At 37.4% G+C, this 25,986-nt stretch overlaps 4 protein-coding genes and 1 long non-coding RNA gene across 6 annotated transcripts; all 5 read left to right on the top strand.

The window, feature by feature from the left end:
• The first annotated feature begins 245 nt into the window (after positions 1-245).
• On the top strand, positions 246-1,809 carry LOC137785810 (SAYSvFN domain-containing protein 1-like). The gene is made up of 2 exons (XM_068577323.1): positions 246-789; positions 1,406-1,809. The coding sequence occupies exons 1-2, from the start codon at positions 589-591 to the stop codon at positions 1,733-1,735; spliced, it is 531 nt and encodes a 176-aa protein (XP_068433424.1). The 5' UTR covers positions 246-588; the 3' UTR covers positions 1,736-1,809.
• Positions 1,810-2,988: 1,179 nt separating this feature from the next.
• bpnt1 (bisphosphate nucleotidase 1) lies at positions 2,989-7,413 on the top strand. 2 transcript variants are annotated; one of them, XM_068577028.1, is made up of 10 exons: positions 2,989-3,082; positions 3,549-3,670; positions 3,830-3,934; positions 4,062-4,169; positions 4,337-4,385; positions 5,277-5,360; positions 5,594-5,685; positions 5,763-5,960; positions 6,764-6,869; positions 7,086-7,413. In XM_068577028.1, the coding sequence occupies exons 2-10, from the start codon at positions 3,551-3,553 to the stop codon at positions 7,235-7,237; spliced, it is 1,014 nt and encodes a 337-aa protein (XP_068433129.1). In that variant the 5' UTR covers positions 2,989-3,082; positions 3,549-3,550; the 3' UTR covers positions 7,238-7,413. The 2 variants fall into 2 exon arrangements, with proteins under 2 accessions (XP_068433129.1, XP_068433130.1); XM_068577029.1 differs by lacking the exon at positions 5,277-5,360 and having other exon boundaries at positions 7,086-7,410.
• A 1,620-nt stretch (positions 7,414-9,033) lies between these two features.
• On the top strand, positions 9,034-11,937 carry LOC137785999 (cartilage intermediate layer protein 2-like). The gene is made up of 8 exons (XM_068577577.1): positions 9,034-9,084; positions 9,355-9,391; positions 9,476-9,509; positions 9,618-9,656; positions 9,886-10,072; positions 10,923-11,035; positions 11,191-11,365; positions 11,511-11,937. The coding sequence occupies exons 2-8, from the start codon at positions 9,380-9,382 to the stop codon at positions 11,605-11,607; spliced, it is 657 nt and encodes a 218-aa protein (XP_068433678.1). The 5' UTR covers positions 9,034-9,084; positions 9,355-9,379; the 3' UTR covers positions 11,608-11,937.
• A 5,279-nt stretch (positions 11,938-17,216) lies between these two features.
• LOC137785388 (uncharacterized) lies at positions 17,217-17,746 on the top strand. Its single transcript, XR_011077500.1, has 4 exons — positions 17,217-17,305; positions 17,395-17,439; positions 17,546-17,593; positions 17,702-17,746. It is a non-coding gene; the product is annotated as an uncharacterized lncRNA (long non-coding RNA).
• Positions 17,747-18,107: 361 nt separating this feature from the next.
• Positions 18,108-25,354, top strand: LOC137785963 (mucin-5AC-like). The gene is made up of 16 exons (XM_068577540.1): positions 18,108-18,138; positions 18,702-18,749; positions 18,840-18,884; positions 19,367-19,414; positions 19,510-19,551; positions 19,647-19,833; positions 20,649-20,761; positions 20,913-21,084; positions 22,084-22,196; positions 22,644-22,688; positions 22,778-22,822; positions 22,912-22,956; positions 23,145-23,331; positions 23,531-23,640; positions 23,783-23,957; positions 24,840-25,354. The coding sequence occupies exons 1-16, from the start codon at positions 18,108-18,110 to the stop codon at positions 24,934-24,936; spliced, it is 1,503 nt and encodes a 500-aa protein (XP_068433641.1). The 3' UTR covers positions 24,937-25,354.
• Positions 25,355-25,986: the final 632 nt, after the last annotated feature.

Below are 25,986 nucleotides of genomic sequence, written 5' to 3'. Positions count from 1 at the left end.
TTGGCGTTTTCACAAATAATAATCAGAACCAGAATCAACTTTATTGACCATGTGTGTTTACACATACATAAGACAATTAAAGACAACAGTAATCAGAGTAGTGCAGGTAGTGATAACTTTTAATACATATTTTGCACAATGTGCTGATGAACTATTCGACCGTTTCCTTTCTCCAAATCGATATATGCTAATGTAATACAAGACAACGTTAGCTTAGCTAATGTTACCGAAAGCTAAAACACATACCTGAAGTGATCCACTGATCAATAAAGTGTAGTTCTGGAATCTCGGAACAAACGGAAGAAAATCTGTGAAAAGAAGCTTGAAGATGAAGCCTTTTACGACAATCGGCAGTTCTTTACGACATCACGTCCTTCTTTCAGGTAGACGCGGAAGTAGAATTGTAAACAAGTGCCTCGCTGAACTAGTAGCATGATGACATCCTTACCAAAATGTTGTTTAAGTCGAAGTGAAAGCAAATGACAGTGGACGTGCATTTGACGTCACACTTGGTTGAAGGGGGGAATCAGGTATTGAGTGAGTGGCGCTCGAGTCTCTTTTGCCACGTAAACCTTGACGTCAGAGTTGATGGAGCAGAATCTGGCAGAGTTCAGAGCCAGACGACAGGCTGAACATACTGGGGAAAAAGACGACAGTGCTCGTCCTCAGTGCATAGCACAGACTATAGAGGACACAGCTGCTCAGACTGATAAAACAAAAACAACTGACAGTCAACAGACTAAAGAGACAGAAAACATCAGCGCTTTGAGTCAGACCTCCCCAATTAAGGTGAGACATCACTTGTTTATGATGTTTAATCAGCTCACAACCTCATTAGCTTTCTGATTTAAATGTTTTTTCATCACATATTGTTAATGTTTACTGCAGCTGGGTTTTACAAATTGAAATCCGTATTGTATGTGTGGGTCTACAATACATAGTAAAACATATACTTGCAATGTTAAACTCTAACACGAAACTTAAGGCTACAACTAATTCACCGACTATGTTAGCATTGGTTAATCTGTTCATTGCTATATATTTGTCGTGATATCTCTTTTTTTGTTTGTTAAAATGTAAGCAAATAGGGAAAATTGTGCTTGTTTTGTTTGATTAACACTCTAAAATACAAACACAAAAGTAATATGAATTCGGACAGAAAATCAGAAGAACCTCACATTTAAGAAGTGTACAAGTGTACATGTTTGAAGTGTATCAAACTATAGTACACCATCAAGCAACTAGTCTGCCCCTCTTAACTGAAAATGCCCGCAGTCTCCTAACATGTGAGCGCCCAGCAGAGAGATACCTGTTTAGTGCCCAGACCCTCTGTAAGCAGTTTGTACACCTGTAGTGTGGAAATGCATTGAACATATTGGACCTCCTGCTGCTTTTTTCTCTACAGGAACATAGTGACAGAGCTGTGGGAAGATGGCTAACTTCAAGACAATTTTTCTTCTCAAACCTTACTTTGCTCAAAGTGCTGCTGTGGCTGGTGCTGCTTGGCCTGTTTGCTGAAATAGAGTTTGGCCTGCCATTTTTCGTCATCTCCCTCTTCTACTGGCTCTATGAGGGACTTCGTAGCCCGGCTGACCGCAAGCCTGGAGAACTGAGTGCTTATTCTGTGTTCAATCCAGACTGTCAGCCTCTGCTGGGCACTCTCACTCCAGAGCAGCTGGAGGGAGAGATGGGTTACAGACCTTTGGCTACCAGATCAATTGCCCATTTATATTGAATAATCTCATATTTTGTCCCTACAAAAGTGATAATTTTATTCAGGAATGTGCGGGAAATTTCAATATTTTTTTGTCTGTATTACTAATTAAATAAAGATTGGTCTTCTTACAGTTGTATTCCTGTTTCTGTTCCTAAACACAGTTTAATAGTAAGTAGATCCCTTTGACATCAGGTAGCGAAAGAGGGCTATGCCACATCAAGTTCATTCAAAACTTGCAATGAACTTATTGATACAAATAATGAGTGTTGAGCTTCAATGGAAAACTGACAATATGAAATCCTAAGCCAATATCACTGTCCTCTTTATTATTGTTATACAGCATTGCTGTGTTCCAAACAACTCTCGGGTTGGAATTTTTCCTTTTAAAATATCCAAGCGTCTGGTGCATGCATAGACGAGAGGGTGCACGACGCAAAACGTAAACATAGCCGTGGCTGTTCATAACAAACATTTTTTTCTTTGGCTATTGTACACCATACAGATGTAACTCAGCAGTGCAGCAAAATAATAACAATGATGATCTCTATTATTTTATCGGCACAAGTATCATCATTGCTTACCATAACCAGCTACTAATAAAAAGGGAGATTGTGTCAATATTTGATTTACACGCAGAACATGTTTAGATAATAGCAGCTAATTATAATTTTAAATGCTGGCAATTCTACTTTACTTTGACCTTTAGTTGATGGTTTATTTTGCCACAATGGTTGTATTTACCATTGACAATGTTGTAACACTTGAGTGAAGTCGGAGAAGATATATTTTCCCCAAGAAACTTGAATATACTCAAGGAACTTGAGTTCCTTCGGGCAGATCCATCCTTCCAAAATACCTTTACGTAAAACCCATGTACAGTAATGGTGTTTTAGTATTCTTCTTATTTCTAGTTATTTCGATTTTCTTCTTATTTCGATTTTCGAGTTCTCAGGAACGCAGCATATTCCTTTTTTGGACAAAGAGAACAACTTTCACCAACAAAGTGAGATGCTTCACTCCCATCTACTTCCGTATTTGCTCACCAGCCGCTATACCGTTCCAAAGTAGATTTGATCGTTTCTTTGTTTAGCCAGCACCAACAAGAGCGAGACAATCAGTTTTTTTAAATGGTAGATAGTTTAAACTGAAGCTAATGCTCTCATTATAATAAGTTAGCGTCTTGTGTTATTTGTCATGACAAACTTGCTGGGACAGCTCACTATTTGTCTGTTGCAGTTTAGTCGCTAACTATCTTGACAATTCATGGTTCTTCGGGTCGAATGTCTTGCTCTTCCTGTAGCTCCAAATTTTAATTAATCGAATCGGTGTGAACTCTTTAGTGGCTCCTTCTCCGTGTTCTCATCAGTAAGTATTCACCCAACATCACCACCACCTCTTTTCTACTGGATATGCGCTTATGTAGTTGACTTCATATACTAGCTATCAACAGCAGCATGCTCGCTAAGTAGCCCGAAGTGCAGAGGTTTGCTGCTTCTTCTGATTAGTTCACAAGCTCATTTCAGCTAAGTAGCTTGTCAATTGCTCTAAAATATATATAAATCAAACACAGACGTTGCTTATAAAAGCAGAAAATACTTACTCAAAACAAATGTCATGTTGTTGCCTCACCAGTTGAATCCACTCGTTGCCATAAGCTGTTAATTATTCACTCTCTGGAAGAGATTCAATGAAAAGGAAGATTTTGACGTTTTATGACAAACTGCAAAAGGGTCAGAGGGTAAAGATGGATTTTTTTTTAGGTTGTCTATTTTGAACGTGCTGTGGGTCATGATTTTGAATGTGTTCACAAACAGTCTGTTCTGTCTATCAGCAATGTCTGGAAGTCCTGCTGTGATCATGCGGCTGGTGGCCTCTGCCTTCACTGCGGCCGAAAAGGCCGGGACCATTGTGAGGAAGGTCCTTCACAGTGGACAACTTGACATTGTGGAAAAGGTGGGATCAATCTATTTTTGGTATTTATATCAGATTCAGTTAAAATGCTAATAATGCTTCTTTTTTTTTGGGGGGGGGGGGGGGTAGGGCAAATATTGGGCAATTTATAATGCAGGGAACAGACTGATGAATTGTATTGATTACTGTATCCGTGCACAGACGGGAGCGAATGATCTGCAGACACTGGCAGACAGACTGGCACAGCAGAGCATTTGTGCATCACTGTCCAGATGTTTCCCTAAAATCACCATCATTGGAGAGGAGGTAAGGAAGCTGCATATTAAACTCTTTGTTGAGTGTGTTTGTAAAATGAGGTCCATTCAAGGGTATTTCAGGATGAAGCGCTATAGGAAGGTGAAAGACTGATTTTCATCTATAACTTGTTTACTAGGAACTTCCAGATGAGGAGATAAAAGAAGATCTCATAGAGAGTGGGCACTCAGAGGAAATCCTTCAGAAGACGTGCCCAGAAGAATATAGCCGTCTCAAAGAGGAGGAGGTAACCGGACTTATTTAATCAGTGGTACAAATAATATTTTACTGAGTCATTAGGTCAAGAAATATAATGACATGTTATTTGCTTTGGATCATAATGGTTCAGAAGAGGTGGAGTACCGTTGTATCAATACATAAATTAACGTCTGAGCATTTCTTTCTTAATCTCAGCTGGTTGTGTGGGTTGATCCCCTCGATGGCACAAAGGAATATACGGAAGGTAAGCTCAAATATGCTTCTTTTTGAATGATGTGTGCATCTGTGTGAAATGCAAATTCTACAATGTGGACGGAGACATCAGAGTTATCCGGTTATTGGTCCAGAAACCCACTGAGCAAATACATTTGGCAATAAAATGACTGCACCGGCTTGTTTTGAAGGCTTAAGGGTACATGCTGTAGCTATATGTCCCACATTCTGGCGTTGCAGTGTGTTGTCACTTCATTCAAACAAACACTGCACCCTCTGTAAACTTGACTTATCTAACTTGTTAGATATTAAAAGCACAGCAGTTAAGTTAACTGATTTCCTTGAAAGTTTTGCAGTTAGTAATTGATTATATCAACTAATTGTGTAACACCACTATTGACTGTAATCACTTATTTGTTGGTATTGGTAACAGTAAATCATGATACCTAACGAAAATAAAGTCAATATCCATGCACAAAAACGTCTGCTACTGTAAGGAAATGATGAATGAGGCTGAGCCGCCGCTAGCTGTAACGCACTGTGTTAAGTGTTGTTGCTGTGGTAACAGACCGTCCATATTTCACTCCCTCAATGTCAATACTACAATCTCTTATATTAATATAAAGAAAACAAAGATCACTGGTATTTTGTCAGCAATCTGTTTTAGTAGGTTGTCTGCGTTAAGGTATTGAAATCTGGACAGAAATAATTTGTTCATCACCATTCAGTGACCGCAACCACTGAATGGTGTTCAGGTGAACATTTTGTGCACCACAATGTGTTGGGATGCTTTCTGGCTCTTGGCTCTCACAGCGTCACTGTTACATTTTATTATGTTCTTTCTATTCTTTGTGTATCCCTGCTTCTGCTGTCTAGGCTTTCTTCCTCTCTCACTCTTCCACTCTCGCTCTCTTTCTCTCAGCGTCAAGGTGTCTCCATCACCAAACTGAGGCCCAGATACCAAACAAATGGTCGGACACCTCTCAGCCTTACAGCACAGCTCTGTGTATGACAAACTGATAGAAAGATGAACCCTGTCAGTGTTTAATGTACATTGTTCTGCACAAAGGACGCTTTACTATATCTTACTGTCCTTTCCTTTCTGTTTAGCATGCACCTTCCATAATAGCACCTATATGTAACTGACCACATCACAAATCAATGCTTATGTCTGAAAATGCATTAGAATGGATGGCTTCAAGTGGCTTCTTGCTAACATCCTGCTTTTTCTGATTGAAGGGCTCCTGGATAATGTGACAGTGCTTATTGGTATTGCATATGGAGGTCGTGCAATTGCAGGTGTCATCAACCAGCCTTTCTACAACTACGAGGTGCAGGCCAAACCAAACGACCGTGTAGCTGCATCCTAACCGTTGTAACTTTGGTTAATTCAATTTTCCCTCGTCAGCTTGGGTCAGGAGCATCTTTAGGAAGAACCATGTGGGGAATGCCGGGACTTGGTGCCTTTGGGTTTCAGCTGCAGGAAGTTGAAGGTGACAGACGCATTGTCACCACCACACGTTCCCACAGCAACAAGCTGGTAACGGACTGTGTAGACGCCATGGAGCCTCATGAGGTCGTAAGAGTTGGTGGTGCTGGGAACAAGGTGAGGGGGATTTAGAGTTGGTCCTGATCTGGAATAGTTTTGAGCCCTTACGATTCCTTACATCTGCCCTCCCAGGAATGTCTTGTGAGAATGTTAAGATCAGTCTGTGCCAGTAAAAGCAGAGTCCTGTGTTTGGTGACATTAAGGGTTATCTTCTTGTGACATTGACAAACTAAAATGTGGTTCCGCACATCCAAAAATCATTGTAGGCAGGCGCTAGACCAAAACTAGAAATATCATTGTGACGGCAATAAAAATATAGATAAAGGTCTGCACACTGTAGCTTCCAAGTGCAATTTTATAGCTCAAAACGTAGCTTCTTTAATAATCATGGCGTCTTTATGCCTCAACATCGATCTGCTGATGGTGCGAAATAACACTTTTTGGCATTTGAAAGGAACCGCTCTTCCTGCGCATCATTGTTATTGCCTCAGCGACAGCAACATTAATAAAAATGTAAGGTCGACGAAAACAAGGTAGACGAAAACAAAGCAAGTAAACCATCTAACTTGGTCTTTTTGACAGGACTATGAATGGACTCATCCATTGATAGAAAATGTAAGTGTTTTATCGGGCTTCTCGCTGAACAAGAACCTGGCTGCTAATTTTAAATGCGTACTGTGGAGGCCTTAGTTTTGTCATTAACTCTAAACTGAATGTGGGGAGTTAACCAAAGCTTCCTGGTAGCCTGGCGTCTCATGACCAGAATCAAGATGTTTTGTAGCTATTACAGTACCAGTAAATATTCAAAAGAGCCTGTTGATGTGTAAAGACTGTTTGTCTATTAAATCATCTCTCTGCAGATAATCCAGCTTGTTGAAGGAAAGGCTTCTGCTTATGTCTTCGCCAGTCCAGGGTGCAAGAAGTGGGACACCTGCGGTCCTGAAGCCATTCTGCATGCTGTCGGAGGTAAAAACCATGAATTCTTTAGCGGCGGAGAATGTTTTAATATTCAAAAATGTGTGCACAAACTATAAATACAAAGGTTTCCGGCCAAACTATCAGAATAGTTTATAGGCATGCACCATTAGGTCACAATTCAAGAATTACATTTGACTAAATGCATTCTAGTCTTTCCATTACTGCCTAACTAATGTTTATTTGTCCTTATCTCCCCTTGTGCAGGTAAACTGACTGACATGCATGGCAATGCATACCGCTATGATGCTAACGTCAAGCACATGAATTCGGCCGGTGTTCTTGCAACACTACGAAACCACGAGTACTATGTCAGCAGAGTACCACAGTCTGTGCTGACGGCCCTCAAGTCAGATTGATGTCTGTCTTTGTCAGAAATCACACTAATAGCAGAATATATCCACATATGACACAATCATTCAGAGATGTAACACTTAAAATCCATCCACACATGCAAGAACCTTCATATATATGTGAAAATCATTAAATGAATCATATACTACCTGCTACTATGAATGACTGTTTTTGTGTCGTGCAGCGTTTAATTAACCAGTAACAGGGAGACGACTTAATTCACTTGTTTCAAACAAATACGTGTAAATCTTAAAATGTGTTAATAGACTGTTGACATTTTGTGTGTGTGTGTGTGTGACACACACACACACACACTCAACCACACGTACAGGTATAAGCTGTTTGTGAGTATGTGGACCTCCTGAACATGTTTTACTCGTTTGGGGATATGATCTGTTGACCTCTCAACACAGACTCTGTGTCCTATTGAGCATCTCAGATCTTTTAATGATAACAAAGCTGAAATGAAGCAATGTGATCATTTTTTTAAATATAAGATTTATCTATCATCCCTTAATTCAGTTGAATGTGACTTTATCCACATTTAAGTTTCTAAAAACAATGTGCGTAATGCGATTAATCGCAGAAAAATCATGAGATTAATCGATTAAATCTTTTCAATTTTTCCAAGCACTCATATTAATCTATCCATTTCTCTCTGAATTTCACTTCAATGGAACTTTACTGACATCAAAGTTTTTAAAATCAATTTGACCACTGCATGAAAACAAAAGTCCACAAACATATCCACAAAGAAATTAACACAACAAAAACACAACATTATGACGGTAATCTAATAATTATTTTTGAGAGATCATTCGGGGGTCATTAAACGCTTTGAAATCTGGGATCACAGAGTTGAATTAGTCAAATAAATGTTCCTTATTTGATTGAATGTTTTACATTTTAGGATCTCACACACCCACACAAATGCACACACACTCAACCACACGTACAAGTATAAGCTGTTTGTGAGCATGTGGACCTGCTCATCATGTTTTACTCGTTTGGGGATATGATCTGTTGACCTCTACACAGACTCTGTGTCCTATTGAGCATCTCAGATCTTTGAACGATAACAAAGCTGAAATGAAGCAATCTGATCATTTTCAAAAAGAATATTTATCTATCCATCAATTTCTCAATTTTATTCAGGCCAAGTCCATTCACTGTGACTTAACTGACATTAAAGTTTTTTTTTAAACAATGTGGTCAGTGCATCAAAACACAACAATTGACACAAAATGTTTAGCATGAAAATGAACACAACAAAAGCAGAACAAAAGCTGAAATGCTGCATTTGAATAATTCTGAAATAGGATATTAAACTCTATCCACCTCTCTTTCTCTCTCTCTCTCTCTCTCTTTCTCTCTCTCTCTCTCTCTCTCTCTCTCTCTCTCTCTCTCTCTCTCTCTCTCTCTCTCTCTCTCTCTTAATTAATTTCATTATTTCACTTCAATGGGACGTTTTTTTATATTAGTTTCTAAAAACAATGTGGCGAATGCATGAAAACACAAAACTCCATCAATATGAAAGTCAACACACACACACACACACACACACACAAACACACACACACACACACACACACAGCTTCTCAACCCTGCCGCAGGTGGGAATTATTTTGCTACATATCTGGCTCAGTTTTAAGAATGTTGCATTGTTTCTTCCTGTGGGCGTGGTCTGCAGCAGGTATTTCCAGTAATGGTGATAACTGACCAGCCACAGTGTTTAAAAAGCTGCCAAACCGATGTCGAAGTGCAGAGGCTTGCTCAGCGGCACTGAGGCTCACACCAAGCTGTTCAGCTGAGACGTCCTGTGGCGAAGACTCTTTTCTTTTTGCAGAGAAAGGTAACATATTGACTCTTCTGAATTCAAGATGTACAATTTCATGTAATTTCATAGATTATTTTACATTTGATGTCTTTAAAATGTGATTTAAAAAAGTTGAATTAACGTTGAGAACCAAATTAAAATTGAGATGTTGAATAAAGTACAGTACAAATTTGAAACATTGTAAATGTGAATGAATGTTCATATTATTTCATCCACCTCTTGAGAACTTATTTTGAAAAAGCACAATTTTATTTTTTTCCTAAATACAAACATTTTTCTTTACAGTTTTAAAAGTTCAGTATCTACAATCATGATCAAATTGGTAATGTATTATATTTTTATTCTTTACGTTATGTATGCAGTATGCCATATTCTGTGATTGTAACGCTTTTATTTTCTTTTATAGTTAAGTGTTGCCATTTTAGCCGGATTGTTCTTTGGTAGGTTCACGTCAATAACTAAAATGGTCAAGATTATATTAACACATTTTGAGTACTCTATAAACAGAAATATACATAGTCACAGTAAACTCTTTTTTCCAAAACCAGCTTCAGCTTCACAAGCAAGGATTGATCCAGAGGTCGAAGGTAAGATATTATGTTCACGGAAATCCTGATGATAAAAGTTCACACCAAACCGATCATTGTTTGTTTGGATTTATTTTTTGTTAAACTACTTTTAGCATGGCCTTGCTAATATCATCTCATTTACATTTATTTTGTTTGTCTTGGTATCTTTCTTTTGCATTTAACCAATAACAACAGGTGCAATAACTAAAAAATGTAAAATGTCTCATTGGTGATTTGTCTAAATTAGACAACATGGTTGAAGAATGCTGGACCAAGTGGTTTGACCGAGACGACCCCAGTGGATCAGGGGACTGGGAAACTCTCTCTAGCCTTCACAAAGAGAACCCAGGAAAAATCTGCCCAAAACCAGAGCGTGTTGAGGCCCAAACTCTAAGTGGGAAAAGTGTGGATGCAGCAGGGGATGTGATTTATAAGTAAGTTCTAGCTGAGTATAAACATTTCAATGCGTCTCATTGTATTCTACTGGATGTGATGCATTAATGTTGCTACTCGATGTGTTTGTGAGACTAAACATATTTCCACATTATATTCTGTTGTATTGATCAGCCCTGTACTTGCTAACCACTGAGCATCAGGAAATAGCAGCATACGTAGAACAACTATTTAACTATGTGTGTGGTAGTACAATATGATTACTAATATTATGTTGGAGTGAGATTTTCATTGACACAAATGCTAACTAAATTGCTAGCTTAAATGCTAGCTTCAAAATGCTTTCTTGAAAAGCTTGAAAAATTGTCTTTTGACTGAAGTAGAATGAAAATGCCTAAGTCACACTATTGCCATAGACAGTTATACTATAGGAAAATCACATGATCTGTTCAACTGAGCATGCAGGCGATTTTACCAGAGGTGGCCAGTCTCATGAGGAAATGATTTAGGCAAGAAAATCATTTTTCTCATAAATTGATGTCGGCCATTATTTTAGTAAGGTGATGATATGTTTTTAAATGTTTTTTTTGTATTAAAAGTGGTATATTCATTGTGTAGTTTAGCATGTTTGTGCACATGATAACATTGGGTAATTATTACTGAACACCAGGTACAGCTGAGGCTCAAAGGAATGATAGTTTAATATGTTTACCAACTGTAATCGTTATCCATTCAATAGCTATAAACATTACTATACTCAAAGACACACATGTCTATGTGATGGTTGTGCTGGTGGAAGCTGGTGACGGGATCACTAAAGTCTGGAGGATTCATCCTCTGGGGATCAAGAATGTTTTAATCACGTGCCATCCTGTGTCTCTTTTTTATCAGAAATGACCCAACTACAGGATTCGTCTGCAGAAACAAGGACCAACGCAATAACAAGATGTGTAAAGATTATCGTGTTCGTTTCAACTGCCCTCCCTCTTTCTGTGGTATAGAAGGTAATGTGTGAGCACATTTCATTGCAAAGCTACTAATGCAAAGATTATTTACTCTTCTCTTCATTGTTTTTTTGTGCATAAACGTTTATTTAGATTGTTGATCTTTCTCTACCGTTTCCCTTCCGTCATCCTCTCTCTTTTATTGCTTCTTGCAGTGTGCTGGACCAAGTGGTATGACCGAGACAACCCCAGTGGATCAGGGGACTGGGAAACTCTCTCTAGCCTTCGCAAAGAGAACCCAGGACAAATCTGTGAAACTCCTATGCTTATGAAGGCTGTTACCACTGACACAAATACCCCAGCCACATCCGCAGGGGATGTCGTCTTCATGTAAGTTCCTCAATTTAGATGTTTTTTTTATCATAGACAAACAATCATTTACATCTTCAACTAAAAATAAGTTGTTTTGTTCTAAATGGTTTCCTTGCTTTAAATATTATACTTATTCACTTACTGTTTGTAACCCTTTTTTCAGCTCCGATCCATCCAAGGGATTTGTTTGCCGCAACAAGGACCAGAAACATGGTGGTGGCTGCCGTGACTACAAAGTCCAGTTTGGGTGCCAATGCTAGAAAAAAGGCCTGACTCCACAGAAAACACTGTGATGGATAAGAAGAGACAAAGTTCAAATTTTGATTACTTGAATTTCTGTCTGATTTTTCTTTCATGTTATATTTTCTTTTTTTATTGTGCCAGGTGGAGGAAGTATGATATACATTTTTTTCAGCAGACATTTTGACTTTCTAAGTAAGGCAAAGACTAATTAACGATGACTCTGTTCTACAACCAGGGCCCTGAAGCTGAATATAATGAACTATAGCTCAACCATAGTTCATGATATGATTTAAGCTTCTGCTTGTTTCATGCCAAACCATCTTGTGGAATGAAGCCCATTATTTGTTTTATCAGTCGATCTTTTCCCTTTATTTTCTTCTTTTGATTGTGGAATAATTATCTTGTATTGTAAGAAATCAATAAAACTGCCAATAACCAGCAATTCTCTTTTGTCAACAACTTGTTCCAATTGATTACAATCATTTACAACAGATTATTTGAGCAGATATGATACAGAAAGTAGGAGGTGCTGGATAGCAGTTCAACACTAATGTTAGATGTAAGAAAATGTACTGAAAATGTCAATGAATCTGAATTTCTTATCAGCACACCTGTTCACTAAAAAACACAATTTTAATTGTAAATAACATTAAAGGAGGGGAGTAAACCTTTCCACCATTAGTACTGTGTTGAAACATAAAAAACATTTTTTTTAAAAAACAGAAAATATTAAAATGTTAGTTAGGAACAGTGCAACAATTTACATTACCCCATTTTTTACACATTTTGTCAAAGGCAGGGTGGTTAGCAGTGGCAGGCCGTGGAGTCATCAGCTGGGCACGGCAAGGCTAATCCACCAGCAAGTCTGAGATTCTAGCTTCTAGGTTGTAAGCTGCTTCTTCTTTTTGAGTTTAAATGCGAATGGAATCCAACAAAAGGTGCATTGCCACCACCTACTGATGCACCACTGACCAATCACAGCGCACGTTAAAGGTCACGCTGGGCCCGGTGCCAAAACACACTTCCAAAATGCTTGCAGGCCTCGCCATGTATTTTAACCCGCTACTCTACCAGAGAAACAGAAGTGAAATGTGATTGGACAAGAACTCTCATTAACTGAGTATACTTTATAATTACAATATTATGGAACCGGCAGGGTTGCGTAGTCTGGACAGTAGCTGCTGGTCAGCCTCAGGCAGACTTCCAACTCGTCATTAGTCATGGTGGAACGATGTTTGGATATTTTAAGAAAAGGCTGACTCACATTAATAGACTTTGACAGACACTTGTCAAGCTGCTCTGTCAAGTTGCGCACACGCCTTACGTCTCCAGCTCTGATGCAGGCATAGGAAGTTCCCCAAACCATGGCACTGCAGCTTTGAGGACAGATGTTGCATTTTTCGTTTGAAAGCATTAATTGAGCTGATCATATCAACCACGGTTTTGTCTTTTCCTTGCAACATGTTGGTCAGATCGGTCAAAAATGCCAAGCCTAGCAGCCACTGATCGTTATTAGTTGGTTGTATTCTGCATGTTTACCAACATGGTGAAACTCTTTTATCTCCAGACAGATCTCTACTAGGCCATCTCACATCAGTGTGTAGCAAGAAGTCAGGGAGGTCACAGTCAAGCGTCTATGAAGAGCTGTCGTTCGACTAGAACATCCATGATCTCTTTCATGTTTACCAATTCAACGCATAACGCTTGTTGGTATATTGTGCAGTGGGAATTAAAGAAGTCAGAGAAAACATCGTCCTCCTTGCACTTGGCAATAAATCCACTTTGCACTGTTTGCACTCTGTTTACATTTAATTTAATCTATATGTATGTATATATTCATTTCATTTGCTTACATATATATATATGTATTTCTTATTGTTGTATATATCTGTTATTCCTGTTCTTGTTATTATTTATTTGATTTGATTTGTGTGTTTAGCTTAGTTTATTTCATTGGATGTCTATAAGTGTGGGATGGTGCTACTCTGACAAAAAAAAATTCTCATTGGAGATTAATAAAGTACTTTTCATTTCATTTCAAGCGGCCACCATTGCGGGCGCACCGTTCGTGGTGATCGACATTCATTTGCACACTGGGAGTTGTGTTTGGTCAATGAAGTTTTTGAAGGACTGAAAAGGAAGAAAAGAAAACATTTTAATTTTTTTTGAATGGCGAGCGATCTACCGGCAATTCCTTTGCGATCGACTGGTTGATTGCAATCAACATATTGGTCACTCCTGATGTAGTGTATTTTATGAAAAACAATTAAATGATAAAATAGCTATAACTTTGTGATTCTGTTTAGTGTTTAGTTTTCCGTCACTGTGAGCTAAACACTGAACAAAGTCACGACTGTTCACTGTTCTGGCTCCTCGGTGGTGGAATGAGCTCTCCATTGACATCAGGACAGCAGAAAGTCTCCGAATCTTCCAATGCAAACTATAACCACATCTTTTTTGACTATACCTTGAAAAAAGAAAGTAGCACTTTAGTACCACTTACACACACACACACACACACACACACACACACACACACACACACACACACACACATGTACACACATACATGCACCTACTTAAAAGCTGTTTGTGAGAATGTGGACCTCCTCAACATGTATTACCAGTTTGGGGATATGATCTGTTGACCTCCAAACACAGATTATGTGTCCTATTGAGCATCTCAGCTATTTTGAAGATAATAAAGTTGAAATGCTGCAATCAGAGGATTTTTAAATAGAATATTGATCTATCCATCTCTCTCAATTCAGTTCAATTCAATGTGACTTTATTTTTAAATATTTTTATTTAAACAAAAATAGACACAATTTGTTTCACTTGAAAATGAACACAACAAAAACAGAACAATAGATGAAATGTTGCATGTGAAGAATTTTGAAATAGGATATTAATCTCTCTCTCTCTCTCTCTCTCTCTCTCTCTCTCTCTCTCTCTCTCTCTCTCTCTCTCTCTCTCTCAATTCAATTAATCTTACTTCAACTTTCAATTGATAAGAGTTTCTAAAATCAATGTGGCCACGCAAAACACAAAAGTACACAAACGACAAATCAATATGAAAATTCACAGAACAATAACAGAACATTACAACTGAAATCTAATAAAAAAATTCTTGAGAGGTCAATAAACTCTTTGAAATCTGGGATTACAGAGTTAAATTAGTCCAAATAAATGTTCCTTATTTCATAGAATGTTTTACGTTATAGGATCTCTTTCGCTCCCTCTCCTTTACACACACACACACACACACACACACACACACACACACACACACACACACACACACACACACACACACACGCACACACACACACACACACAGCTTCTCAACCCTGCCACAGGTGGGAATTATTTTGCTACATATCTGGCTCAGTTTTAAGAATGTTGCATTGTTTCTTCCTGTGGGCGTGGTCTGCAGCAGGTATTTCCAGTAATGGTGATAACTGACCAGCCACAGTATTTAAAAAGCTGCCAAACCGATGTCGAAGTGCAGAGGCTTGATCAGCGGCACTGAGGCTCACACCAAGCTGTTCAGCTGAGACGTCCTGTGGCGAAGACTCTTTTCTTTTTGCAGAGAAAGGTAACATATTGACTCTTCTGAATTCAAGATGTACAATTTCATGTAATTTCATAGATTATTTTACATTTGATGTCTTTTTAAAATGTGATTTAAAAAAGTTGAATTAACGTTGAGAATAAAATTAAAATTGAGATGTTGAATAAAGTACAGTACAAATTTGAAACATTGTAAATGTGAATGAATGTTCATATTATTTCATCCACCTCTTGAGAACTTATTATGAAAATGCACAATTTTATTCATATTCCTAAATGCAAACATTTTTTTTTTTTAAACAGTTTTAAAAGTTCAGTATCTACAATCATGATCAAATTGGTAATGTATTATATTTTTTATTCTTTACGTTATGTATGCAGTATGCCATATTCTGTGATTGTAACGCTTTTACTTTCTTTTATAGTTAAGTGTTACCATTTTTGCCGGATTGTTCTTTGGTAGGTTCACGTCAATAACTAAAATGGTCAAGATTATATTAACACATTTTGAGTACTTTATAATCTATACTCTATTTTTTTTCCAAAATCAGCTTCACAATCAAGCAATGATCTAAATATCGAAGGTAAGATATTATGTTGATGGCAATCCTGATATTCAAGGTACAGGCGAAACCGGTCATTGTTTGTTTGGATTATTGTTTTTTTAACTATATTTTTTCCTAAACTAGCAACTAGTGAACCCACCATTCTTCCAGAGGTCGAAGGTGAGATATTATGTTCATGGAAATCCTGAAAATAAAAGTTCACACCAAACATTCACCGATCATTGTTTATTTGGATTTATTTTTTGTTAAACTACTTTCAGCATGGCCTTGCTAATATCATATCAAGAGGATTCCACTTTTTTTCTTGTTTTTTTTACATTCATTTTGTTTGTCTTGGTATCTTTCTTTCGCATTTGGCTAATATCAAAAAGTGCAATTACTAAACGATGTAAAATGTCTCATTGGTGATTTGTCTAAGTTAGACAACGTGGTTGGAGAATGCTGGACCAGACCAAACCGATCATTATTTGTTTGGATTTCTTTTTAAAACTATATTCCAAAATTAGCTTCACAAGCCACAAGTGAACCAACCACCATCCTTGCAGAGGTTGAAGGTAACAAATTATGTTCACAGCAATCCTGTTAATAAATGTTTACACCAACAATATCAATAACAATATATTTTCCCATACTAGCTTCCCAAGCAACCAGTGAACCCACCACCACTGTTGCAGATGGTAAGATACAATGTTCATGACAATACTGATATTTGAAGTACAGATACTTACTTTTTTTTTACTATATTTTTTTCCTAAATTAGCTTCACAAGCAACCAGCTTCACCACCACCGTTGCAGAGGTCAGAGGTAAGATATGATGTTCATGGCAATCCTGAGAATAAAAGTACAGACCAAACTGATCATTGTTTGGATTTTGTTTTTTTTAACTATATATTTTCAAAAACTGGCTTCACAAGCAACAAGTGAACCCACCACCATCCTTCCAGTGGTCGAAGGTAAGATATTATGTTCATGGCAATCCCAATATTTAAAATACAGATCATTGTTCAGATTGTTTTACTATATTTTTTCCTAAACTAGCTTCACAAGCAACCAGCTTCACCACCACTGTTGCAGAGGTCCAAGGTTAGATATTATGTTCATGGCAATCCTGATAATAAAAGTACAGACCAAACTGATCATTGTTTTTTTTTTTTTTTTTAACTATATATAATTTAGCTTCACAAGCAACCAGTGAACCCATCACCACTGTTGCAGAAGGTAAGATACAATGTTCATGACAATACTGATATTTGAAGTACAGATACTTACTTTTTTTACTATATTTTTTCCTAAATTAGCTTCACAAGCAACCAGCCTCACCACCACTGTTGCAGAGGTCGCAGGTAAAATATTATGTTCGACAATCCTGATAATAAAAGTACAGACCAAACCAATTGTAGTCACCTCCCTCCCCCTCCCCCCAAACGTAACAGTTGATAAGGCACAAAAAAACAATTATTGTAAGCTTACTTTGTTAGCTCTTGTTTGAATTTTTGCTTTCTTTAACTATATATTTTCCTAAACTAGCTTCACAAGCAACCAGTGAACCCACAACCATCCTTCCAGAGGTTCAAGGTTAGATATTATGTTCATGGCAATCCCAATATTTAAAATACAGATCATTGTTTGTTCGGATTGTTTTACTATATTTTTTCCTAAACTAGCTTCACAAGCAACCAGCTTCATCACCACTGTTGCAGAGGTTGGAGGTAAAATATTATGTTCATGGCAATCCTGAGAATAAAAGTTCATCCAAACCGATCATTGCTTGTTTGGATTTTTGTTTTTTTTTAACTATATTTTTTCCTAAATTAGCTTCACAAGCAACCAGTGAACCCACCACCGTTCTTCCAAAGGTCGAAAGTAAGATATTATGTTCATGGCAATCATAATATTTAAAATACAAACCAAACCGATCATTGTTTGTTTGGAATCTTTTGTTTTTTTTATCTATACCTTTTCCCTAATTAGCTTCACAAGCAACCAGCTTCACCACCATCCCTCCAGAGGTCGGAGGTAAGATATTATGTTCATGGAAATTTTGATAATAAAAGTACAGACCAAACCAATTGTAGTGTACCCCTCCGACTAATGGTCTTGCACTTTGCTAATTTTTTAAACGTGATTTATTCAAAAACCAACGTAAGAGCTAATAAAACACAAACACAAAAAACGATAATTGCTAGCTTACTCCTCTAGCATTAATAGCATACATACATAGCTAACACTACCTTAAAACATACACAGTTATTAAAATGATTACATTTATTCCAACTTTCACTAACCTCGTGCCTCTTCGGGGGAGTGCTAAAACAGTTTCTTTATTCATTCAGAATCAACCATTAAAACCGTAACTTTACCTGTTAAACGGTGCACCATGACTTTGGTTTTTAACCCAGTTTTCTTTGGTAGTTTCATGTCAATAACTAAAATGGTTAAGATTATATTAACACATTTTGAGTACTCAAAAAAAAGTATACACAGTCACAGTAAACTATTATGTTCATGAGAATCCTGATATTTAAGGTTCGGACAAAACTGATTTTATATATATATATATATATATATATATATATATATATATATATATATATATATATATAAATATATATATATATATATATATATATATATATATATATATGTATATATATATGTGTGTGTGTGTGTATATATATATATATATATATATATATATATATATATATATATGTATATATATATATGTATATATATATATGTGTGTGTGTGTGTATATATATATATATATATATATATATATATATATATATATATTAACTACTTTTTCCAAAACTTGCTTCAGAAGCAACCAGTGAACCCACCACCATCTTTCCAGAGGTCGAAGGTAAGATATTATGTTCATGGCAATCCTGATAATGAAAGTTCACACCAAACCGAACATTGATTATTTGGAATTTAGTTTTTTTAACAATATATTTTCCCAAACTAGCTTCACAAGCAACCAGTGAACCCACCACCATCCTTCTAGTGGTTGAAGGTAAGATATTATGTTCATGACAATCTTCATAATTAACATACAGATCATTGTGTGTTTGGAATGTTTTACTATATTTTTTTCCTAAATTAGCTTCACAAGCAACCAGCCTCACCACCACTGTTGCAGAGGTCGGAGGTAAGATATTATGTTCGACAATCCTAATAATAAAAGTACAGACCAAACCGATTGTAGTCTCCCCCTCCGACAGATGGTCTTGCACTTTGACTGATGATTTTTTTTTAAATGTATTCTATATAAAAACCAACTTAAGAGGTGTGTAAGGCACAAAAAAACGATTATTGTTAGCTTACTTTGTTAGCTCCTCTAGCATTAATAGCATACATACATAGCTGACATTACCTTAAAACATACACAGTTATTACAATTGTTATATTTATTCCAACTTTTTAACTCAGTTTTTCTGCCTTCAAAACAAAAGCAACTCATCTCAAAACAGGAAACCAAATACATTTTGATTACTGCAGACACAAAACATGCAACAAAAACAACAAAATTGATTAACAAACATTTTCTACTTTAGAACACATATTGAGTTACTTACACCGATCATTGTTTGTTTGAATTTTTTTTTTTCACTATATTTTTTCCAACAATAGCTTCACAAGCAACCAGTGAACCCACCAGCACCGTTGCAGAGATTGAAGGTAAGATATTATGTTCATGGCAATCCTAATTCTTAAAATACAGACAAAACCAATTGTTTGTTTGGATTTTTTAACCATATATTATCCTAAACTAGCTTCACAAGCAACCAGTAAAACCACCACCACTGTTGCAGAAGGTAAAATATTATGTTATGACAATCCTGATGTTTAAAGTACAGACCAAACCGATCTTTGTTTGTTTGGATTTTGATTGGTAATTTGTCTATATTAGACAACATTGTTCGAGAATGCTGGACCAATTGGTTTGACCGAGACGATCCCAGTGGATCAGGGGACTGGGAAATTCTCTCTTGGTTTCGTAGAGACAACCCAGGACAAATCTGCCCAAAACCAACAGCTGTTGAGGCCCAAACTCTAAGTGGGCAAAGTGTGGCTGCAGCGGGGGATGTGATTTATAAGTAAGTTCTGACTGAGTATAAACATTTCAATGCGTCTCATTGTATTCTACTGGATGTGATGCATTAATGTTGCTACTCGTTGTGTTTGTGAGACTAAACATATTTCCGCATTATATTCTGTTGTATTGATCAGCCCTGTACTTGCTAACCACTGAGCATCAGGAAATAGCAGCATACGTAGAACAACTATTTAACTATTTGTTTGTTAGTACAATATAAAGATTTATTTTATTACAATAGTGACATTCATTAGTCACAATAGAACAGTACGTTTGTCGTATGATATTAAATATTTTTTTAATAATTTTAATTAGAAACTATAAATTCATTTCATTCATTCATTCACACTTATAAAACAAAACATTAGGCTCTGTGAGGTTGTATGAACTGTGGTGGTTTGAGCTGAATTCTAACTCGATGACAAAGAGAAAGTGATGATATTATGCAGGTATAATGTTTACAACATTCATCCTCTTAGTTTAGCATGATTGTTCGCTTGCTAACATTGGATAATTATCACTGAACACCAGGAACAGCTGAGGCTCAAAGGAATGACATGAGTTTTTGAATTTAAATTAACATTTTGACCGGAAGATATATCAAAAATCCAGTGATCACCAAAAGGATTTCAATTAATGAATGTGTTTACCAGCTGTAATTGTTATCCATTCACGAGCTATAAACATTACACTCAAAGCCACAAATGTCTACTTGCTGGTGGAAGCTGGTGATGGGATCACTAAAGTCTGGAGGATTCATCCTCTGGGGATCAAGAATGTTTTAATCACGTGCCACTCTGTCTCTTTTTTTATCAGAAATGACCCAACTACAGGATTCGTCTGCAGAAACCAGGACCAACGCAATAACAAGATGTGTAAAGATTATCGTGTTCGTTTCAGCTGCCCTCCCTCTTTCTGTGGTATAGAAGGTAATGTTTGAGCACATTTCATTGCAAAGCTACTAATGCAAAGATTATTTACTCTTCTCTTCATCGTTTGCGTGCATACACGTTTATTTAGATTGTCTATCTTTCTCTAATGTTTCCCACCCGTCATCCTCTCTTTTTTTGCTTCTTGCAGAATGCTGGACCAAGTGGTTTGACCAAGACGATCCCAGTGGATCAGGGGACTGGGAAATTCTCTCTTGGTTTCGTATAGACAACCCAGGACAAATCTGCCCAAAACCAACAGCTGTTGAGGCCCAAACTCTAAGTGGGCAAAGTGTGGCTGCAGCAGGAGATGTGATTTATAAGTAAGTTCTGACTTCGGTCCGAAACATACAGATATAGCAGATTGCTTGACTCCGCACTTCACTAGAACATTTTCTCCTCTCCTCTTCTTCCCTTTTTCTCTTCACAATAAAAGCCCTAGAAACAAACATAACACTGCTTCCTAGACAACTCTTCAAGTACTCAATATATTTGCTTAGAGTTATAACAAAACATGACAAAACAATCCAACAAAACACAGCACCTCTCAGCAGCATAAGCAGCAGCAGCAGCATCCCAGCTGTTCTCTCCGCCGCCTCTCGGCCTGCCACACCGCTGGTATCCCTGACGCTGCAACCACGCTCACCCTGGATGGCTTGATGGAAAACAGGTCTTGCAGCGATCGCTCTCCCACCACTTCCACGGCGCGAGTTAGCTTAGCCGTGAAAAAGCCGTTCTCAGTAAATCCGCCACCAAGTCGATTTCTCCTCCTCCTTCAGCCATTGAGTGTTAAAACAAGCAAAACACTAAACATGTCATAACTTCTCTTCTGTTTCAGCATGCACTCTTCTAGCTCCTACTGAGCTCTGCTGCAAGGTCAACACCCCTGTTGACACACTGACCAATCACAGTGCACTTTAATAGTCACACCGTGCCCTGTGACGAAACACACGTCCAGAACCCTAGTAGGCCTTCCTCATGTAGTTTAACCCGCTCACTATGCTATAGAGAAACAGGTGAAATGGGATTAGAGAGCACCAGGTACAACTAAGACTAATAGGAATGACATTAATTAACATTTTGACCTGATGATGGATCACAGGTCCAGTGATCACCAAAGGGATTTAAATTAATGAATGTGTTTACCAGCTCTAATCGTTATCCAATTCACTAGCTATAAACATTACACTCAAAGCCACAAATGTCTACTTGCTGGTTGAGCTGGTGGAAGGCGGTGATGGGATCACTAAAGTTGGGGGAATTCATTCTCTGGGGATCAAGAATGTTTTAATTACGCACCACTCTGTGTTTCTTTTTATCAGAAATGATCCAACTACAGGATTCGTTTGCAGAAACAGAGACCAACACGATAACAAGATGTGTAAAGATTATCGCGTTCGTTTCAGCTGTCCTCCCTCTTTCTGTGATGTACAAGGTAATGTGTGTATCATGTGCAGTACAAAGCTACTTCCTCTTTCCTCTTCTCTTCATCGTTTGCGTGCATAAACGTTCATTTAGAATGTTGCTTTTTCTCTACCTTTCTCCACCCGTCATCCTCTCTCTTTTGTTGCTTCTTGCAGAAATTGTTAGCTTACTCCTCTAGCATTAATAGCATACATGCATAGCTAACGCTACTTTAAATCATACACAGTTATTACAATTATTAAATTTATTCCAACTTAAACTAACCTCGTGCCTCTTTGGGGGAGTGCTCAAACCGTTTCTTTATCCATTCAGAATTAACCATTAAAACCATAACTTTGGCCAACAGCACACTTTTACTTCTGTTTTAACTCTGTTTTTCGGCCTTCAAAATAAAAGCACCATGTCTCAAAACAAGAAATCAAATACATTTTGCATACTATATCTTTTCCAAAATTAGCTTCACAACCCACCAGCTTCACCACCATCCTTCCAGTGGTTGAAGGTAAGACATTATGTTCATGGCAATCCTAATATTTAAAATACAGCTCACTGTTTGTTTGGATTATTTTACTTTATCTTTTCCGAATCTAGCTTCACAATCAACCAGCTTCATCACCATCCTTCCAGTGGTCGAAGGTAAGACATTATGTTCATGGCAATCCTAATATTTAAAATACAGCTGATTGTTTGTTTGGATTGTTTTACTTTATCTTTTCTAAATCTAGCTTCACAATCAATCAGCTTCATCACCATCCCTCCAGAGGTTGAAGGTAAGATATTATGTTCATGGCAATCCTGATAATAAAAGTACAGACCAAACCGATCATTGTTTATTTGGATTTTAGTTTTTTTTAACTATGTATTTTCCGAAATTAGCTTCACAAACAACCAGTGAACCATCCTTTTTTTTTTTTTTACATTAATTTCATTTGTCTGATTGGTAATTTGTCTATATTAGGCAACATTGTTCGAGATTGCTGGACCCAGTGGTTTAACCGAGACAATCCCAGTGGATCAGGGGACTGGGAAATTATGTCTTGGCATCGCAGAGAGAACCCAGGAAAAATCTGCCCGAACCCCACAGCTATTGAGGCCCAAACTCTAAGTGGGCAAAGTGTGGCTGCAGCAGGGGATGTGATTTATAGGTAAGTTCTGACCCAGTATGTAGTCTTATTGTATTGTACTAAATTCAATAGCTATAAACATTCCACTCAAAGCCACAAATGTCGACTTGCTGGTTGCGCTAGTGGAAGGTGGTGATGGGATCACCAAAGTCTGGAGGATTCATCCTCTGGGGATCAAGAATGTTTTAATTACGTGCCACACTCTGTTTCTTTTTATCAGAAGTGACACAACTGGATTCATCTGCAGAAACTTAGACCAACGCAATTACAAGATGTGTAAAGATTATCGCGTTCGTTTCAGCTGCCCTCCCTCTTTCTGTGGAGGAAAAGGTAATGTGTGAGCACATTCATGTTCTTTGCAAAGCTACTAATGCAAAGATTATTTCCGCTTCTCTTTGTGTGCATAATTTAGTATGATGCTTTTGCTCTGCAGTTTCCCACCCGTCATCATCTCTTTAATGTCTCCTTGCAGTGTGCCGGACCGGGTGGTATGACCGAGACAATCCCAGTGGATCAGGTGACTGGGAACTTCTCTCCAATCTTCGCAAAGAGAACCCAGGACAAATCTGTAAAAATCCTTTGTTCCTGAAGGCTGTTACCACTGACACAAATACCCCAGCCAAATTCACAAGGGATGTCATCTACATGTAAGTTTCCTCATAAGGTGATACTTTGACCTTTCAGATGTTTTTATCATAGACAAACAATCATTCATGTCTTCAACATTGTGCACCACTAAAAATAAGTTATTGTTTTGTTTCTTTATGGTTTCCTTGCTTTAAATATTATCGTTGGCGGCTGTGGCAATTTTTTTTGGTAGGGCTATCTAATTCAACAAACATCCCCATATGATTCAATGCAAAATAAGGTATCACGCATTACTTTGCAGTTAAATATGTAACATTTATTCCAACATTACTAAAGACATCTTATTAATACAAATCACAGTAACACAACCTGCATTTTACTCACCAGATGCACATAACCCTCCGTAACCCTCTGTGGGAAAAGCGTCATCAGTAAATCCAGCAAATCCTCAGATTCTAGGTTCAGGGTTCGAGATTCTAGCTTCACTGACCAATCACAGCGCATGTTAATGGTCTCGCTGTGACGAATCAGATGTCCAGACCTTCTAGAAGACTGTTTCATGTATTTTTACCAGGCTGCTCTTCCATAGAGGAAGACAGGTGAAATGTGATTAGATAAAGATGCAGTTACCCAGGTCAAAGACCAGAGGCCTGAACGAGCAGAGGAACATAGTATAAAGACAGCTGTGCAATGAGAAAATAAGCTAATAGGCCAAAATAATTATAATACATGTAGTGTATTTGTGAAAAACAATTACATTATAAAATAGCTATAAGTTTTAGTTATAAAAAATAAAATTGTATAGAATTAATAAAAATAATGATAACATAGCACAACTTTGTGATTCTGTTTAGGCCAGCAGAGAAGGCCCTGACGGCCCGCCACTGCCATTTATATTTTTAATCAGTGATAGGCTAAACTGCTTTTAACCCTTTTTTCAGCTCCGATCCATCCAAGGGATTTGTTTGCCGCAACAATGACCAGAAAGGTCGTCGTAGGTGCCGTGACTACAAAGTCCAGTTTGGGTGCAAATGCTAGAAAAAAGGCCTGACTCCACAGAAAACACTGTGATGGATAAGAAGAGACAACGTTCACATTTTGATTACTTGAATTTCTGTCTGATTTTTTTTTCATGTTATATTTTCTTTGTTTTTGTGCCAGGTGGAAGAAGTATGATATACCTTTTTTTTCCAGCAGACATTTTTACTTTGTAGGTAAAGCAAAGACTAATCAACGATGACTCTGTTCTAAGACCAGGGCCCTGAAGCTGAATATAATGAACTATAGCTCAACCATAGTTCATGATATGATTTAAGCTTCTGCTTGTTTCATGCCAAACAATCTTGTGGAATGAAGCCCATTATTTGTTTTGTCAGTCGATCTTTTCCCTTTATTTTCTTCTTTTGATTGTGAAATAATTATCTTGTATTGTAAAAAATCAATAAAACTGCCAATAACCAGCAATTCTCTTTTGTCAACAACTTTTTCCAATTGATTACAATCATTTACAACAGATTTTTTGAGCAGATATGATACAGAAAGTAGGAGGTGCTGGATAGCAGTTCAACACTAATGTTAGATGTAAGAAAATTTACTGAAAATGTCAATGAATCTGAACTAACCAACCCACCCAGCAGTTCAAGCCCGCCTGCCCTCTCGTCCTCTTTCTGCGCCCTCTTGGCATCCCACTTGAGGAAGGTGATCATTTTGAAGTACATGGTAAGTCAGTGTAATTGCATTTGCCAGCTACATGTAAAAATGTTTTAAGATCATAATGCCACTAATAGTCATTGCAACAGCCTGTTGAATAGTATTAATGTCTGTGACTGAGTAACGAGAACAATGCTGATTTAACCTCATACTCGACTTGTCTGAATGCCAAAGAAAATCCTTTCCTTTTTTTTCATTTTTTCTTTTACTATACAGGACATTGAGGAGATAACCCCCTGAGAGACTTGAAGATATCTATCATGCGGATACATATATATTTTTTCTGTTACTCAGTCAGAACTTAAAGAGAAGCAGAGCAGGCTCAACACCTTTTATTTCACTCATTTCAAACAAACTTGTACAAATCTCAAAACGTCT

The sequence above is a fragment of the Clinocottus analis genome, unplaced genomic scaffold (genome assembly GCF_023055335.1).
Source record: "Clinocottus analis isolate CAN_PGR_092001 unplaced genomic scaffold, fCliAna1.0.p SCAF_15, whole genome shotgun sequence".
In the NCBI taxonomy this organism is placed as follows: Eukaryota; Metazoa; Chordata; class Actinopteri; order Perciformes; family Cottidae; genus Clinocottus; species Clinocottus analis.
Note: the sequence above shows the minus strand (reverse complement) of the source record. Positions and strands in the feature narration are given on the sequence as shown.